The sequence below is a fragment of the Plectropomus leopardus genome, chromosome 24 (genome assembly GCF_008729295.1).
Source record: "Plectropomus leopardus isolate mb chromosome 24, YSFRI_Pleo_2.0, whole genome shotgun sequence".
Lineage (NCBI taxonomy): Eukaryota > Metazoa > Chordata > Actinopteri > Perciformes > Serranidae > Plectropomus > Plectropomus leopardus.
The window spans coordinates 5,358,704-5,375,255 of NC_056486.1; the positions used below are offsets into that span (position 1 = coordinate 5,358,704).

The 16,552-nt window shown below is 36.1% G+C and overlaps 2 protein-coding genes and 1 pseudogene across 2 annotated transcripts; 2 read left to right on the plus strand and 1 right to left on the minus strand.

Moving 5' to 3' along the window:
- The first annotated feature begins 1,771 nt into the window (after positions 1-1,771).
- Positions 1,772-8,371, plus strand: LOC121963080 (protein boule-like). Its single transcript, XM_042513448.1, has 11 exons — positions 1,772-1,795; positions 2,911-3,039; positions 4,078-4,169; positions 4,317-4,371; positions 4,497-4,572; positions 5,408-5,568; positions 6,077-6,145; positions 6,260-6,295; positions 6,380-6,484; positions 6,798-6,890; positions 8,043-8,371. Exons 1-11 carry the CDS (start codon positions 1,772-1,774, stop codon positions 8,181-8,183), a joined length of 981 nt encoding a protein of 326 aa, XP_042369382.1. The 3' UTR covers positions 8,184-8,371.
- Positions 8,372-13,086: 4,715 nt separating this feature from the next.
- LOC121962882 lies at positions 13,087-14,363 on the plus strand (annotated as a pseudogene).
- A 242-nt stretch (positions 14,364-14,605) lies between these two features.
- LOC121962745 (gamma-crystallin S-1-like) lies at positions 14,606-15,423 on the minus strand. Its single transcript, XM_042513032.1, has 3 exons — positions 15,415-15,423; positions 15,012-15,254; positions 14,606-14,939 (listed from the first exon to the last, which is right to left on the minus strand). Exons 1-3 carry the CDS (start codon positions 15,421-15,423, stop codon positions 14,670-14,672), a joined length of 522 nt encoding a protein of 173 aa, XP_042368966.1. The 3' UTR covers positions 14,606-14,669.
- Between the last annotated feature and the right edge of the window lie 1,129 nt (positions 15,424-16,552).

Consider the following 16,552-nt stretch of genomic DNA (forward strand, 5'->3'; position numbering starts at 1 on the left):
TCGATAGAACTGTAAAAAATAATAATTAAAATAAGATAATAATCATACAAATAGTTTCTGGTCATTTTTTCCCCTTTTTAATCATTATCTGCTTATAATTTCCCCTCTTTCTTCTCTTTCTCTTTCACTCTCTCTTTATCCCTCTTTTAAAGCTAATTTTTCTTTTCCTAATTTCTCGCAGCTTGTGGGACATCTCTTGCCAAGTTGCTCATTGCCTTTTTAGTCATGTTTTCAAAAGAAAACAAATCAATTTGCTCATATGTTGTTTCAAAGGTTTAAATCCACATAAAAGATGTTTGCACAACGCAGACACAGCACAAGAAAACTGATGTCATTACAGGTTTCAGAGGGTTAATCCTCATTCATTAAGCACCCTTAGTGGCCATTTCTGTGAGCTGTCTTGCACTTGAGAATGAGGGGTTTATAATCTCAAGGGAATGACTTAAAATATATACTTTTGGGGGAAAATAATAGTATTGTAAATAGTCTTGTAAATTTACCCAAATAAAAAAAATGTTAAATTAAAAAAGTCCATTTCTCCTTTAAAAAAACTGGTAAAAACACTGTCATGGTGCTTGTCTTTTTTTCATTTAAATGGGGAAGAAAATGATCACTTTTGCTGAGTTTAGTCAAAAGAAAACAATTTGGAGTTCATATACCCATTCGAGTTCTGACTTTTCCTTATCCATATGAGTGTCCCAAAGTTTTTACTTATAGAGAAATGTCGCCTCTGTGTGGGCATTATGATTTTTACTGCACCAATCTAGCTTGAAGTCTTGCTTAAAAGACAGTTTTCTTATTTGAATTATTTGCTCTTAATGGTATTTACGATATCAAGAACATGTGTATTTCCTCACCTCAATAAAAAACATGAAAATAGAAGAGTTTTTAACCAAATTGAATACATTTACACTGTAAATGTATGCAAGAAAGGCTTTAATTGGTGCAAAAAAATGAAGGAAATACAATTTTTGAGCTCAAGGTTTGTGTTAAAGGCATCGATGTTCCTTGGATTTGAGGACACTCACTTATTTTTATATTTATTATTTTTATTTTTTATTTTGAATGAACAAGCTCTATTTTGCTGCTCTTTTTATGCACCTTATTTACCCTTTTACCCTTATTTTCACTGCATAGTTTCAGACTTTTCCTGTAAAAATTACAGAGGTGATCAATCTAGATAATTATGTGACCTCACGACAGCCCCTTACATAGACTGTAAATAAAGATTATATTTTATACTATTTTTATTATATTTATAACTATTTGTTGTCTTTATGTATAATTTATTCTTATATATAGAAATTATTTTATCTTTATATACAATCTAGGGACCCGTACATTGCGCCACGCCCTGCGTAATTACGCGCTTTCCAGCGAGGAAGTAGGTCGAAATTGAGCAGCGCTGTTTGTGGAAACGTTGGATTTAAGTGTTAATTTCACACCGGGCAAACATTTTATCGTTCCGGATGAAAAGTAGCGATTTGTGGGATAATAAAAATGTCTTGGAAGATACAACCTGCTGCTGAGAAAAAGGTAAAAAACAACAAATAAACTTTAAGCGGACTTTTTTGCGTACGGCACGCTCTGTGACTAACCACGGAAGAACGTAGGTGTGATGACGTCATACGTGAGGCTCGGGGCGCCAGAGCAACAGTAGGAGCAGTTGTTGCAGATAGCCCCAAAACCCGTCTAATAAAGCCATAATTTATATGAAATATTAACCAGCACAAGCCTTTTAGAGGCAGAAGTGAACCCGATAGATGTGAATATGGAAGCGGAGAACAAAGAGCCGGTAAGTTAACGGCCAAGTCTGTCCGTTAGCGCCTAGCTGGGACGCAATAAACGTCAGCTAAGTTAGCATAACAATGTCATGTAACGTTAGCTCAATGTTGCACTTCACGGTATTATATGTTCACTGTCAGAGTAGTTCATTAAAAATTTTGGACTATTTCCTCGTTTTCTTTTGGGTCAGTTTACTAAAATTAACCAAGCAAGAAAATACGAGCATAACTTGTTTAATTTCAATGTTCAGCTTGTAGCTAACGGCGTTTAACGTTGTATAACATTAATAAAGAAGCTAACGAAAGAGTAATACCAAGGGGTGAAGAACTCCTTCTCTGTAAAGAAAATATTTGCAAATAATAAAGCTTACAGTAAGGGTCAAATAACCAGTGGTGGAAGAAGTTTTCAGATCCTTTACTCAGGCTAAAAGTATTGGTACCACCCTGTGATAATACTGTTACAAGCATAGACTGGATACAGACTTTATATTGTACCTAAGAAAGAGTAGGTAAATAAAATCAGGAAAATGTACTTAAGTATGAAAAGTAAAAGTGCCCAATACAAAAAATCTTCAAAAAAACAAATAAATAACAAAGGAAAAACAGAACGTAGCCAGAAAAATCAAAATCACCTAAGAGTTAAGGCAAACACACCGAAAATCCCCAAATAATTTAAAAGACAAATATTGGGAAAACATCCCACACCTCTAAATAATAATTAAAAAATAAAACCCGGAAACTTAAATTATGAAATAATTAGAAGTATTTAAAAAAAAAATAAATGAAAAAACACCCCAAAGTTCAAATAATTCAAAGAAAAAAACTCAAAATAACAAAATTAAGAAGGAAAAAACCCATATAATGTTAAAAAATAATAAAAAAAACAACCAAAACCTTAAAAAACACATACAAACAACTTTCCTTAAAAATAAAACTTTCTTTAAAAAGAAGAAGACGAGAGATGCAAGTGAGTGAAATGTGGATGCAAGAGAGGGTATTGGGATGAACCTCGGTTCATATCTTAGTAAAGTCACTTCAATCTATCCTACAAGTCAGTGTTGTTTCTTACTGACCCTCAATTTGACCAGAATTTTTTCTCATTTCTTCTTCCTGCTGTCCATTTCAGGAAGGTGGCAGCTCCTCCACCCCCGATGTGTTACCTCCACAAAACAAAGGTGACACTCTGACTCATCACACCTTCTCTCACAGCACTGTTATCCCCAGTCGGATTTTTGTCGGGGGAATTGACTCCAAGGTGAGAGCTGCACACTTACACTGGCAGAGTAACCGATATGCTCGGTCTTGTGTGTCTTTAGTGTAGAAGGGTAGACACTAGAGAGCAGCAAAGCATGTAAATAAGCAAAGGCACAAAAAATCAGCTTTTAGAAAAGCCATACATAAACCTGTGAGCCTCCAGATATTTACATTGTAGTAATCAAAAATAACATCTACCAAAGTGCTTTAAATTTCTTTTTATCGATTCTTTTCCTGTCAACTCTAGACTGGTTAACGCTTTAAAATTCCCTTTAAATAATTTTAAGAAACATTTTTATGAGCAATTAACTTTAAATCTTTGTTCAGAAATATGGCAGTTAATCAACACTTTAGGATTTCTTTTAGATTATGTGGAAAACTTTATTGGGACTAATTCAATTTTATGGGTTATCAACTTAAAAACTTGTGTTGATAATTATCGTAATTACATATTTAATTACCATTTTTATGAACAGGCATTTTTGAGTTGATTCCTAATAAAGATAGAGTATCTCACATTATTTAATAGGAATTTTAAAGTGTTATGAACTGTTACCATAATTATGAATACATGTTTTTAATTTGATTATTTGTCAAAATTAGATTGGTAAAGGAATTTTAAAGTGTTATATACTTAATTACCATAATTATGAATACAGTTGATTCCTCATAAAATTGTGTTATTGCAAACTATTTTTCTTATTTTTTTCACATTATTTTAAAATAATTTTAACATGTAAAGGCCTAAAATGTTTTTGTTTTTTTTAAAGTCTTAATTTTTTATGTGAAGACCAAATATTACTGACTTTATAAAACATTGTAGACTATCAAAGCTCAGTTGTTGGTGATAAGTCTAATTTCAGCATCAAACTTTTGTCTCTTTGTCCTGTAGCCTCCTACTTTGAACATTCATCATACATTTTATCTAAAATTTGCATCGAAGTATACCTAAAATAAATAGCAACCATGAAATCAGCAATCACTGTACCTTCTTTTGGAGTTATAACAGTCAAAAACGTGTGTGTGTGTGTTTCTGAAGATTAATGAAAGCGACCTACGACAAGCTTTCTCCAAACATGGTGCCATAAAAGAAGTGAAGATTGTGAACGATTGTTCTGGGGTATCAAAGGGGTGAGTTAATGTTATAATTTCTGTCAAATACAGTTGGCGACTGAGTAAAAATGCATGCAGCCATGACTCTCTATCCTTTTAGCATTATTTTCAGATTAACTGTAAGCCAGTTAAAGCATAGTTTTTGTCGGTTCTGTCTCTGAACAGATACGGCTTTGTTACATTTGAGAACAAAAGTGATGCACAGAAAATCCTTCATGATGTAAGTTAAGCAGGCCATTGTCGTATCTTCCTTCTGAATTTAAGGTACATATAATCATGTAGTTTATATAGCTAACTTTATTGAGTAATGCAGCAGTTTTTTTTCCTCCTACTGCTATAATAAAGGTTAATGGAATCACTGTCAAAAACAAGTGGCTCATCATTGCACGGGCTGTCCGCAAGCAGCAAGCTTCAGGACGAAGTAAGTTGACAGTCTAAAACTGATGCTGATTTTATATTTAGCTAAATTGTTTTAATTCCCTTGTGATACCAGCTATTCCCCTGATCACTCAGTGAGACTGACAAACTTCCACTCAGCACTGAAGCTGTAGTTCACTAGTTTGATACCAAAATTCACTTACTTTTCATGTTATTCTTAAAAGTGATTTTTGCCACATTTTCAAAACACAAAGGCACCTTTTTATTAAAATGGAACACAAAAGTAAAGTTAATTTACACGAGGACCACGGTAGAAATCCTTAACAAAATGATTTTTAAAGGTCTGGCATTGAGTGCTGGCTTCTTTCCCATTATTACTGGCTTAGGTGTTGCCTAAATATTTATTTGTTTGTGGTGGCCCGCCACTGGGATTGTGACTTCTAAACATTGAAACACTAAACAATAAAAGTTTAGAAAAATTGCCAACCATTTTAATGTAAATTTTTTTTCACACCATAATGTACCTTTGCACTAAGCACACTCGATTTTCGACCCTGAAGTTACAGTAAATAAACATTTGTATTTGTGATTTGGTCTACATCATAGACTGTAAATCCATTGATTTGATCTGATCAGCTCTGACTGGATAAACAGATCAATTATTTACCCTGGAACTAACAAACTGCTGCTAAGAAGAAAAAAAATAACTCATGAGGAGTTTCACCTGCACTGCATTCATGGGTCCACAAAAATGTCTGAATTTACAAAGGGGACAGAAGATTTTTTATTTTTTTAATTAATTTCTTCAACTGATTTCTTTTAATGGTTTTGAAATGCCCTGTAGGTTTACTTTTTTGTGGTTTCCTTCTTTTTCCCAGGTAGGAGTGCCCATGGGAGCATCCCCAACTCTGCCGGGCCTCTGCCGATGTCCTGTGGGACCCTGTACCTGAACACGTCGACAGGCTATCCCTACACCTACCACAACGGAGTGGCCTACTTCCACCGCCCCAGCATGGACCCTCTTGCCTACCACTGGCCTGTCAGTTCTCACTGATATCACACCCATCTGAAACTTAATGACTTAAAGTGGTAGTAAAGATGTTTTTGAGTGGGGTTTTTTTTGGGCTATTGTGTGGTGCAACATTTCCTGCAGGCTAGTTGTTTAAGGTTCCCTCCAAAAAAATTAAAAGGCAGTAAACACATTTATCAAAAAATAAGCCCTTAATTGACATTAAAGTGTCTTAAATATATGTTTCAAACATCTTAAAAATGCATAGATATTGGAGATAGGATGTTATGAAACATTTTTTTCTGACTTTTCATCGTAAAATCTCAAAATAATTGCTAATATCTATATTTTAAATAATTTACTGAATGCCTCTTGTATTACTGTCACGCACATCAGCATAGAAGAAAGTTTAATCATTTTTTTCTTTTCACATGTATAGTAAATTGACTCACTTTTCAAGTCTGTTTAATACACCACGTCTGTGTGAAAGCGAAGTGAGTACCAAGGTGAATGTCTGATTTCTGCGTTTGTTCATTAGCAGCCTCCAGTGATGCTCCAGCAGTCCTATCAGCCTGTGTTCCAGCAACCAGCCTATAACCACCATCAGGTCAGCTCAGCCCTTTAGTTAATCACTTATTTCTCACCATGTCACCACTTAACAAGTACAGTAGGAGTTTGAACTTTAACAGTCTGCTTTCTTTCTTCTTCACCATCCTTGCAGTATGCCCTAAACCAGTATCAGTGGAACGTCTTCCAAGTAGGCAAAATAAAACTATTCCTTCTTTCTAGTCAAGTGGAATTTGTCCAGCTGTTTCCCTAATGTCAGTGTTTCATTGTCTAGTCGCAGATGCCCTCCAGTCCAGTCCTTTACTCCCAGCAGTCAGAATATCTCCAGCAGCCTGCTGATGTCCAGGCTCCTCTGCTGGTCAGTGACACCACACCTCAGGTACAGGCTCATTTGCACATTTCTTTCATTGTGAATCTGATTCATGAGTAATTGTTTGATAAATAATTTTCTCTTTTAACCGGCTGGAAAAAAGAAGGGTGCAAGTTTGTTGGTATAATGAGTTCATTTTTAAATATTCTGTTATTTTTATGATTTTAAGAGGTAGAAAATGTCAATTTTTCATTTTATAGTTGTCAGATGCCCTGTTATGCAACATGCTCTGATGTGTAATTGTCCACGCTTAAGTGTATTTTTTTTTCTCATTGCGGTGCTGCTGGTTTTGTTCTCAACTGGAGTTCTCATACTTCTGCAGTTTGTCAAGCCCCCGGTGCAGCAGGTTTACCCACTACATCCTCAGACAACTGATGGATTGATACCAGTTCTTCTGCAACATAACCATGGAAAGGTAAAATGCCTTTTTATATAACCTGAGATTATCTTTAGAATAGACTTCTGTCTGCTCTGTCATGTTTGCACAATCAAAATACCATATTCGTGTGCACGGTAGTGCATGTAACATTTGAGCTGTGCATGTAATTTTTAGCTCTACATGCAGTGGTGCACATACCTGGATACAGCTGCCAACTCTTCTGCTTTGACCAAGACTGACTTTCCACATGCTTCATGTCACTTGTCCATTTTCTAATACAGTGAAAAATAAATTAATAACTGATACTGACGTGGTGCAAAAAGAGGACAAAACAGAGCACCATGTAAACACTGTGGTGGAGCCAGACTCAGCCACTGCACCACACTGAAGTTAGTTTTAGGTTAGATTTATGAGGCAGACATTGACCAGAGGCATCTTCTTAATCTGTTTCACCTAACGTCAGCAGTAGGAGGATGGTTAGCTCACTGCCCAGCCCTCGGTTTAAGTGCTTGAGGTTGATCGAAGGATTGTCATTTCTGCTTATTTAATACCAAAAAACAATGTTTTTTTTCCCCAATACCTTCACACTGACTTGCTAATATTTGCGAAAATTATGTTAAAAAATATTCTAGCTTGGTCTTATTTAGCAACCTTATTTCCATTATTAATGTGCATTTACTTTGAGAAGACATTTTAGTTCAAAATAATGGCAGTTTTTTCCAAAAACTTGAATGTAATGTGTCCCAGTCACTCTGATTTCAAAGTAAAGAACTACACTGGGCACACAGGACACACCACTTCATGTGGTGTTTCAGTGCTTTCTCTCTCTCTCTCTTTCTTTCTCTCTTTTTTTATTTGTTGATTTTGTTTTTTGTATGTTTGAATATTTTCATGGAGAAAAAAAAAGTATTTCTTCATAAACTTCCACTGTCACAATAAGTTTAATTCACAATTACAAATATCATTGAAAACTATGATAAGAAGTACATAATTGAAGTCTAGAGGTCAATATTCAGTCAATTGTATGTATTAATTTATATGAATACATAATCATTTAAAATAGAAGAAAATAAGTCACCAAATTAATTTACCTCTGTATGTACATAGAGAAAAAAGTATTTGTAGTCTTAGTATCCCACTCTATTTCTGCAAACCTTCACTGAGTCTTTGTCATCGTTTTCTCCACAGAATCGGAGGTTTCCACACTTGAGAGTCCATCAGACGCCAAAGTACCGCAAATACATCCACCACAAGGACTACAGACACCTGCCAGAAGCAACAGAGCCACCAGATGCCTCCACGCTTTACTCTCAACAACTGCTCAAATAGGCTGGACCAATGGACTGCTTCTCAAGGGAAGAAACACACACACACACACACACACACACACACACACACACACAGTAACAAATTACGGATACATGGGTTTTCAGTGAGAAATTTACTGTAGTATTTGTGATAACAAGATAACTGCAATGACGACACAACGTACCTTAAAATCTGAAAATTCAGATGCAAAGTTTTCATATAATTGGAGTACCAAAATTTCAAGCTTAAATTCTGTCATCAGATTTCTTTTAAAATAAAACTCCCATCTAAATGTACTTTTTTTAAAAAAAATTAAAAACAAAGTTACTTCAGACATTTAGTTCAAAAAACATGAGCTTGGTTAAAAATCTGAACATTACTTTCAAGATTAGCGCTACCATCTCAATATCTATTGAACCCTTTTCTTGTTCCTTTAAAAACTACTTTTTATATTTTGTAAAGTTGCCACGGCAAATCTCCAAGCTACATGCACACAAGCACCATGATGTAGCTGAGAATATATTTCTAAAACATTTTTATTTCTTACCTTTGTACCAAACTGTACAGATATGCTGTACATTTTCTGTGGATCAGTCATCACATTTATTTTGTATTTAAGTTTAATGCTTACTGAAATGATTAGTCAATCCTAACAGTATTAGGAAGCTCTGGATGAGCTGCAGCGTTTTATTTTGTCGCCTCTGCTCAGCTTTATCAGTGTTGGGCCCTTTCAAGATCCACACAAATATTATTTTTCAGACTTCTTCAGTGTGACGATATGATGAAATTCATCTGCAGTGTTGTAACTGGACTGTGGCCATTATCAGTTAAAAAAATTAATTGGTTGGTTTCTAATTGATTTCATAATAATATATTATTAATATTTTGGAACCACCATTAAGCAGCTGTATTGTCAAAGCAGTGCAGAAGTAACAGCAACACTGATTAAAAAAAAAACACTTTGATTGTTAAGTGAATGTTAAAATACATATTGAGAAGTTTCAATTATTTTCTTTATGACTGGACTAAATTGAGCAATAATGAATCTGCATGTTGGGATTTTTAAGTAAGCAGAGGCTTTGTAATCACAGAACACCAATTAATCAAGCATGCCTCTAGAGACGTTGCGTTTCCATATTTGAGCGACCAGTTGTGCTGCGTATACACCCTGCTCACTTGTCAGTATTTTTGAAATGATAAATTCAGTTTTACATTTTAGTTACATTAGCACATTTCTTTGCGCTAGCTCAGTTATTTTATCATTAATAAAGTAATAATAGCAATATGTAATTCAGTAACTTGTTTGACAAGTGATTGGAAAATTACACGTCATTTGTCAGTATAAATAATTGGTCAGTGATTTAAAAGTTTTAAAAGTTCATATTGTGCTCCTGTTTAGGATTTGGAGTTTAGGTTGTTGAGTTTAAACCTTTCAGAATATTAAAAAAGCCTGCCTTAAAATAAAATATTGATTATATAAGATTTAAATGATAGATTATTAATTTTGTTATAGGATATTTTCCCTAGACATTTTATTGCAAAATAAACTACTAAAGTGTTTGTGCTGATAATTCAGGTAGATGTACACACATCTTTCAGGCAGCTTTTTCTGACATTGCTTTTTGTTGTATTATAATTTCCACTCTACATATGATTTCTTGGGATTAAACTCAAGTTTTATTCTGCTATTGAAAGCAGATGGCAAATTGTTTAACCAAAGAATAACTTAATTTCAAATATTTTTGTGATTTGTTTATATTTTGTTTCAATACATCTGCAGCTCTTATTTAACTCTGTAATACGCGTATCACATGATCACCAACCGCTTGTTTTGTTCTAACAAAACAGTTTTTATTTCAGTGTATTTACAGTTCTTGTGTAAATAAATGTTGCCTTTGGTGCAATGTTTTACAGTCAAATGCAACAGTTCTGTGATGGATTGATTTTAGTTAGTGAATGTAAACCCATGGGCACTAGGAGAAAACGAAAACACATGTAACAGTCTAAAACTATATCAGGCGATTTGAGGTAAATGCGTTAACATGCAAAACCAGTGATAAAGGAGCCCTCCAGTGACATATTAAATTTCCATAGAAATGGGGGGACTCAAGACAGATTTTTAAAAAGAACGTTCAAAATCCATCCAGCAGAGTCCGAGATATACTGAATTTTAAGCTAATCATAAAATCACTAAACACTACATTTTCCATAATGCAACTTGATAGCATCTATTGAGCAAACACCCCATTGCCTTTTGCAGTAACTTCTCACATGCTGCAAATACTGACTGCAGTATTATTACATCACAGTGTGCTGCTGTGGTTTACTATCATGCGGTGCACATATATTTGTTTATAGGCTGCTGTAGGTGTAACCGTTATCGCTGTGAAACATTTGATACACCAAACATTACCATAGACGTATTTATGTGGGCGTCCTATGATACTACAAGAGTAGAGGTTCTATAATGTGCCAGTGTGGGCCATGTACATTGATGAATCAGGGATTTTTATCTGTATGAATGGGATCAAAACCCTGGCAGGGTGGCAAAAGCACCGAATGCCGGCTTATTAGAATAACAAAAGATTGAATCTCGTGACCACGTATTGAGGTTTATAAAACAGCTGTGTGACTCTTTGTCAGCTGTCTGTGCATGATGAGCTCTATATTGTGTAGAGTGACTTCTCATAGTAGGACTAAAATGAGGGTTTTAGTCAATAAAGATATTAATTATATGTCCTCAATGTCAATTTTCCCAATTCTATCAAATATAAACATTTTTCCTGTATTGTGAAAACACCATTCCAAAAGCCTCATCTACACCAAGTATCTGTACCTCAAAAACGACATAAGACTTCAAAATAGGCTGCCGATTTCATTTTCAAGTGTGTTAAGGCAGATGTCAATGATGCTGATTTTTCAAAAAAACCCTCAGTTTCTTATCTTATCACTGATAGATTCTGCGGCCCCTGATAACACCTCACTTGGAGCTCAGAAACTGCAAGTAATGTTATTGAAATCTCTAAGTTAATTACATGAAGAACATTTGGAAAACCTTTTTTTTCATCACTTACATTTGCCTGCCATTATATAATGAATCACCACTATGGGGCATACACAATCAAGAAAAACAGACACACACACAACACATTTATATGGCTGTGTACGTGTCTCCATAAAGATACACATATATTAGTGAAGGAGAAATCATTTTAAAGACAAATTAGTCTGTTTCCTTGTATGATGACTTGAACACAAACAGCACTAAGGCTCGATTTCAATACACACAATGCTTCCATCACTTTACTACTTTACTATACCCCCTTTTTTGCGTGCTCATGTCTAGGGGTAGGGTGAGTGTTATGAGAAATCCTAAAATTGAATGTTATGAGAAATCATCGGAGAGATGGTTTAACAACCACCAAAAGAAACCCACGAATCGATTTTCTTCGTTTATAATATTATCTAATGTCCCTCCAATGTATTATGGTCCTTTTCTGCTTAACTAGCAAAACAAACAATAGTTAGCACCATGCTAATGTACTGGTAGCTAACTAGCTAGCTAGCTGTAGTTACATTGTTAATGCTCATTTGTACATGACAGTTGCTTATTTCAACATATTTTTATAATTTTTCAACCTTTGATTGCATATGATGTCCTCGGAGTTTAACTAAAATCCAGCAGAGAAGTTGCTGCACTAGTTATCACTCCACTAATACCTGTGCAGACTGGCAGGGTGGGAGCACGGGTTAATGTTAGCCCAGAGGTCACCACCAGTGACATTGTAATGATGTAATTGTCTTTTTTTTTTGATGACTTGCTTCATTGATAGCGTGAAACTTAAGTTAACGAATCGTGAGCATCCATGCTTTTCTGTTTGCCATTTATCAGATAAATGACAAATATTGTGATATAACCGCTATTGCCATCATTGTGCCTGTTTATGTAAACATCATCAAGGACTACTGGAGATGTATCAGGGTCTTGGAAGGGTTGACATATTTCATAGAGGAAGAATTCAACCACTACTTTTTGTATCTCTGTTCTGAGAGGCAAAGGGGCACTCAAAAACCAGTAAGAAATGGGATTGGGCCTTTTTGAGTCCTTGATAGCAGCTCTTTGGCTTTAAAAGGGCACTGCAGTGCTAAAAGGTAAATGCTAACTTGCCGATGTTACTATTAATGAATGAACATATAATGTTAAGAATGATGTATATTAGTTTAGCTTGTTAGCATGCTAACATTTGCTATGTAGCACTAGTTACAAAATACAGTTGAGACTGCTGGGAATATCATTAGTTATGCAGGTGTTTGGTCATTAATCTTTATTAATCTAAGTATTGGACAAATTAATTAATAATTTTGACCAGATGAGGGCGCCAGATGAAAAGCTGTAGGATCATGTAGACATAGGATCATATAGACAGATTTCATTGTCATGTAACTGAACACATAATTTTTAACAATTGCCGTTTTTGTGGGGGGTTATATCTGAAAGAATCCTATATGGCAATAATTTGTAACTCATGTTTTAATGTATAGTTAATATACTCATACATGGTGTTAAGTAGAGAGGGGAGGTTGTGCTAAGGGACAAAAAGGCCTTGTTTAGTCTCTGGAATATAACATCAGGAACCTTTTTGAATGAAAAGGACACAAATAATGCTTGTTGTTTTGCTGATACTGTGAGCGGTCATCCCCGGGTCACTAGCACTCTGTGGTGTTTTGATGAACATGTGAAAACTGGACAACAATAACTCATCATTGGACTGCGGTGCGTCGCTATACATAACCAGATCTGTTTTATAAAACCTATTTGGATGACAATACTTTATGCTGTGCCATCACACAGCTACTTTATATAAAAGGACAGCGGTTCGGAGAGCGTCCATTGAGCGCCAGTCTGGCCCCCCCTAATGTAACAATGGGAAAGGTAAGCTCATAATGCGTTACTGAAATACAAAATTAATACGTGTTAACATTTTTAACTGGAGGAACTGATAATTAATCAATGCTCTGATAAACGTTTGCAGATCATATTCTACGAGGACAGAAATTTCCAGGGTCGGCACCATGAGTGCATGAGTGACTGTGCTGACCTGCATGCCTACTTCAACCGCTGCAACTCCATTAGGGTGGAGAGCGGCTGCTTCATGGTGTATGAAAGACCCCACTACCTGGGCCACCAGTACTTCCTCCGCAGGGGAGAGTATTCTGACAACCAGCGCATGATTGGCATCAATGACTGCATCCGCTCCTGCCGTATGATTCCCATGGTAAGCCTATACATAGTACGAAAGGAGCATCAAGGCAATTAATTAGGATAAAGTTATTGATCCATGTGTGCAACACAGGTTCATTATTTTGTGGAATAAGCAAGGTCGAAAAAAGAAAACCTACAGTACTTACAATAAAACTGAGTAATGTAAAATCAAGGGGTGAAACCTATTTTATTGCTTAGTTTGAGTAACCAAAAACAATGCAAAACTAAAAGAATAAAATCTATATATATATATATATATATATATATATATATATATATATATATATATATATATATATATATATATATATATACACATATAGAGAGAGAGAGAGAGAGATTTGTCTGTAGCAAAATTTAAGTTAAGCTTATATTTTCCTTGAAGATTGTAAATCATCAAATCTTAAGTGTTTTAGTTTTTCACTTTAGTGAAACCAGCTTTGCTTAAGCAAGACAAAACCCTCTTGTCTTTATGGAAACCTAAATCCTCAACAAATCCTGTTTAATAGAATTTGTGGTCTTTTTTTTGTTTCCAGTCACCCAAAAAGTGTCAGACAAAAAACATATTCATAACTTTATTCTTCCTGCAGCACCGTGGTTCCTACAAAATAAGATTGTATGAGCGTCCAGACATGGGCGGCCAAATGCAGGAGGTGAGCGACGACTGCCCCAACGTCCAGGACCGCCTGCGTATGTCTGACATTAACTCGTGCAATGTGGTCGACGGCCACTGGCTCATGTACGACCAGCCTAACTACAGGGGGAAGACCCTACTACCTGAGACCCGGGGAATACCGCAGATACAGCGACTGGGGTGGCGCCAGTCCAAGGATCGGCTCACTCAGGCGAATCACCGACTTCAACTAGAAGTCTTTTCAAATTTTCTTCTTCTCTCTGTTCTCAATAAACATGCTGGGCTTTAACTGTGTGCGTCTCTGTATCTCTGTTTTGGTCTCTTGGTTTCTTGTCATATTTAATCCACTCAAGAAATAATTGCATGGCTTACAACAACTTAGTTTTGGACTTTTGGTCTTAACTCTTGTGTACTTTTTCTCTGTATCAAAAAAAAACCAACCATTTAGACATAATTTGTCACCTAACCATCCCTTTCGATCCACTGAACTCTTCAACTCAAAAAACCCAAAGAAAACAAAAGCAGCAGTGACAGAACAGAGATTGTTGGAGAGATTTATTGACTTTATTGACAGTACTTTACATAAACAGAATTTAGACATCAGGTTTTCTCACACTGTGATACGTCTGATGGATCCCACCTTCGAATTCATGCTCCCCCACTCATGGAATCTCCTGTATTCCCCGGGGCGCACCAGGTACTGCCGTCCCCTGTAGTTAGGGTGCTCGTAAAAGATCCAGTAACCGTCCTTCACGTTGCAAGAAGAAATGTCGTTTAAGTGGAAGCGCTCGTACAGGGAGGGAATATCGTCCATCAGCTCCATCATCTGGCCTTTGAACTCTGGGCGCTCGTAGATCAGCATTTTGTGTGAGCCTTGATGCTGCAGAAGAGTAGATTTATGAGCCTCTATATCAGTAAATCAAAAATAAACCTATTGAAAGCTGAAACCTACCATAGGGATCATACGGCAGGATCGCACACAGTCGTTAAATCCCATCCAGCGCTGGTAGTCGGGATAGTCGCCCCTCCTCAGGAAGTACTGGTAGCCCATGTAGCTTGGCCTCTCGTAGACCATCCAGTCCCCACTGTCAACTCTAATGGAGTTACAGCGGCTGAAATGGGAATGCAGGTCAGAGCATTCACTGCTGCACTCATAGGAGCGACCCTGGAAGTTCCTGTCCTCGTAGAAGATGATCTAGAACGATTAATCAAAGGAATTTCAAAAATATAGATATTGCTTGAAAAAGAAGCGAACATACTGTACTACATAAAAGCATGCTTCCAGTTTACCTGCTAAATAATTGGTCCAGGTATGCAGACGTACAAAAGGCACAGAGAAAAACAAGCAGCCTTACCTTACCCATTGTGTCGGCTAACCTTTGAAACACTGTAGCAGCAGCAGAAGCCCTGGGCTCCACGCTGCCTTTATAACCCACGGATGACCCGTGTCATTGTGACTGAGAACACTGAACATGCTCATTCAGCTCTTTCTCGCAGAACAATATTTTGTTTTGTTTGAAGCAAATCAGCTGTTTTGAGTGGAGGCCTCCCTTTGAGTTTGATTTGATTGATAATGGAAGCTACAAATATATCAATAGTAAATCTGCAAACATACATTTTGTGTGGAATAGACTGATATTGTATAACAGTATGAAGATCACATGTGAAAGTCATATTTGTTTGTACAAAGTTTATTTTTTTCTATCTCTCATTTACAAATCTGCGTACTATACAGTAGAACACATAATATTATACATGTGAAATCCAATGCAGATGTTTGTTGTACTGTACTGTATGGAGCACGCAGTGATCCTGTCTGTTTTAAAGCTCAACATTTGACACAACTGAAATACAACATTTTGAATTTAACATGTTAAACGTTGGGCTGTATATTCATCATCGTGTGAAGTGAGCACAACCACTGCCTTGCGTCCATTTATAGCTGCAGCTTTTATATGATTTTTCAATTCAGTGAACATTATTCTCTTCATGTCAGCATAACCACCTGTTGTATGTAGTCTCTCGTCCTTTCAGTTTCGCTTTTGTTTGGCTTCAATCCCCCATATTGTTATCATCTCTATGCACTAAGCTCTAGAAAGCCCTTTCAATACACCCTGCACGTGACTCTTTCTTTGTCTTTTTTTTACAGTAGAGCTGCACAACTGAGAGCAGTGTTGATCAGTTGTTGAATGCACAAGCATAGGTGTAACTTAAATTGTGCATTTATCCCCATTAAAAAAAAGACATTTACATCATAATTTGATGAAGAAAAGGCAATTTTAGGTGCATGTAAATTCCAGAGTGCAGCAAATTAAGTGTTTAATGCTCAAAATTTTCTGGCAGAGGACCCTCAACCCCTGTTTCATATGTGTCCCCCCAATGTTGAAACAAAACCTATGCCCTTGTGTAGATGCATCAAAATAACTAACTTCATTTATATACCATAAATGGCTTTAGAATAGCAGTGTAAGATCTTTTCGAAAGTGCATCTGG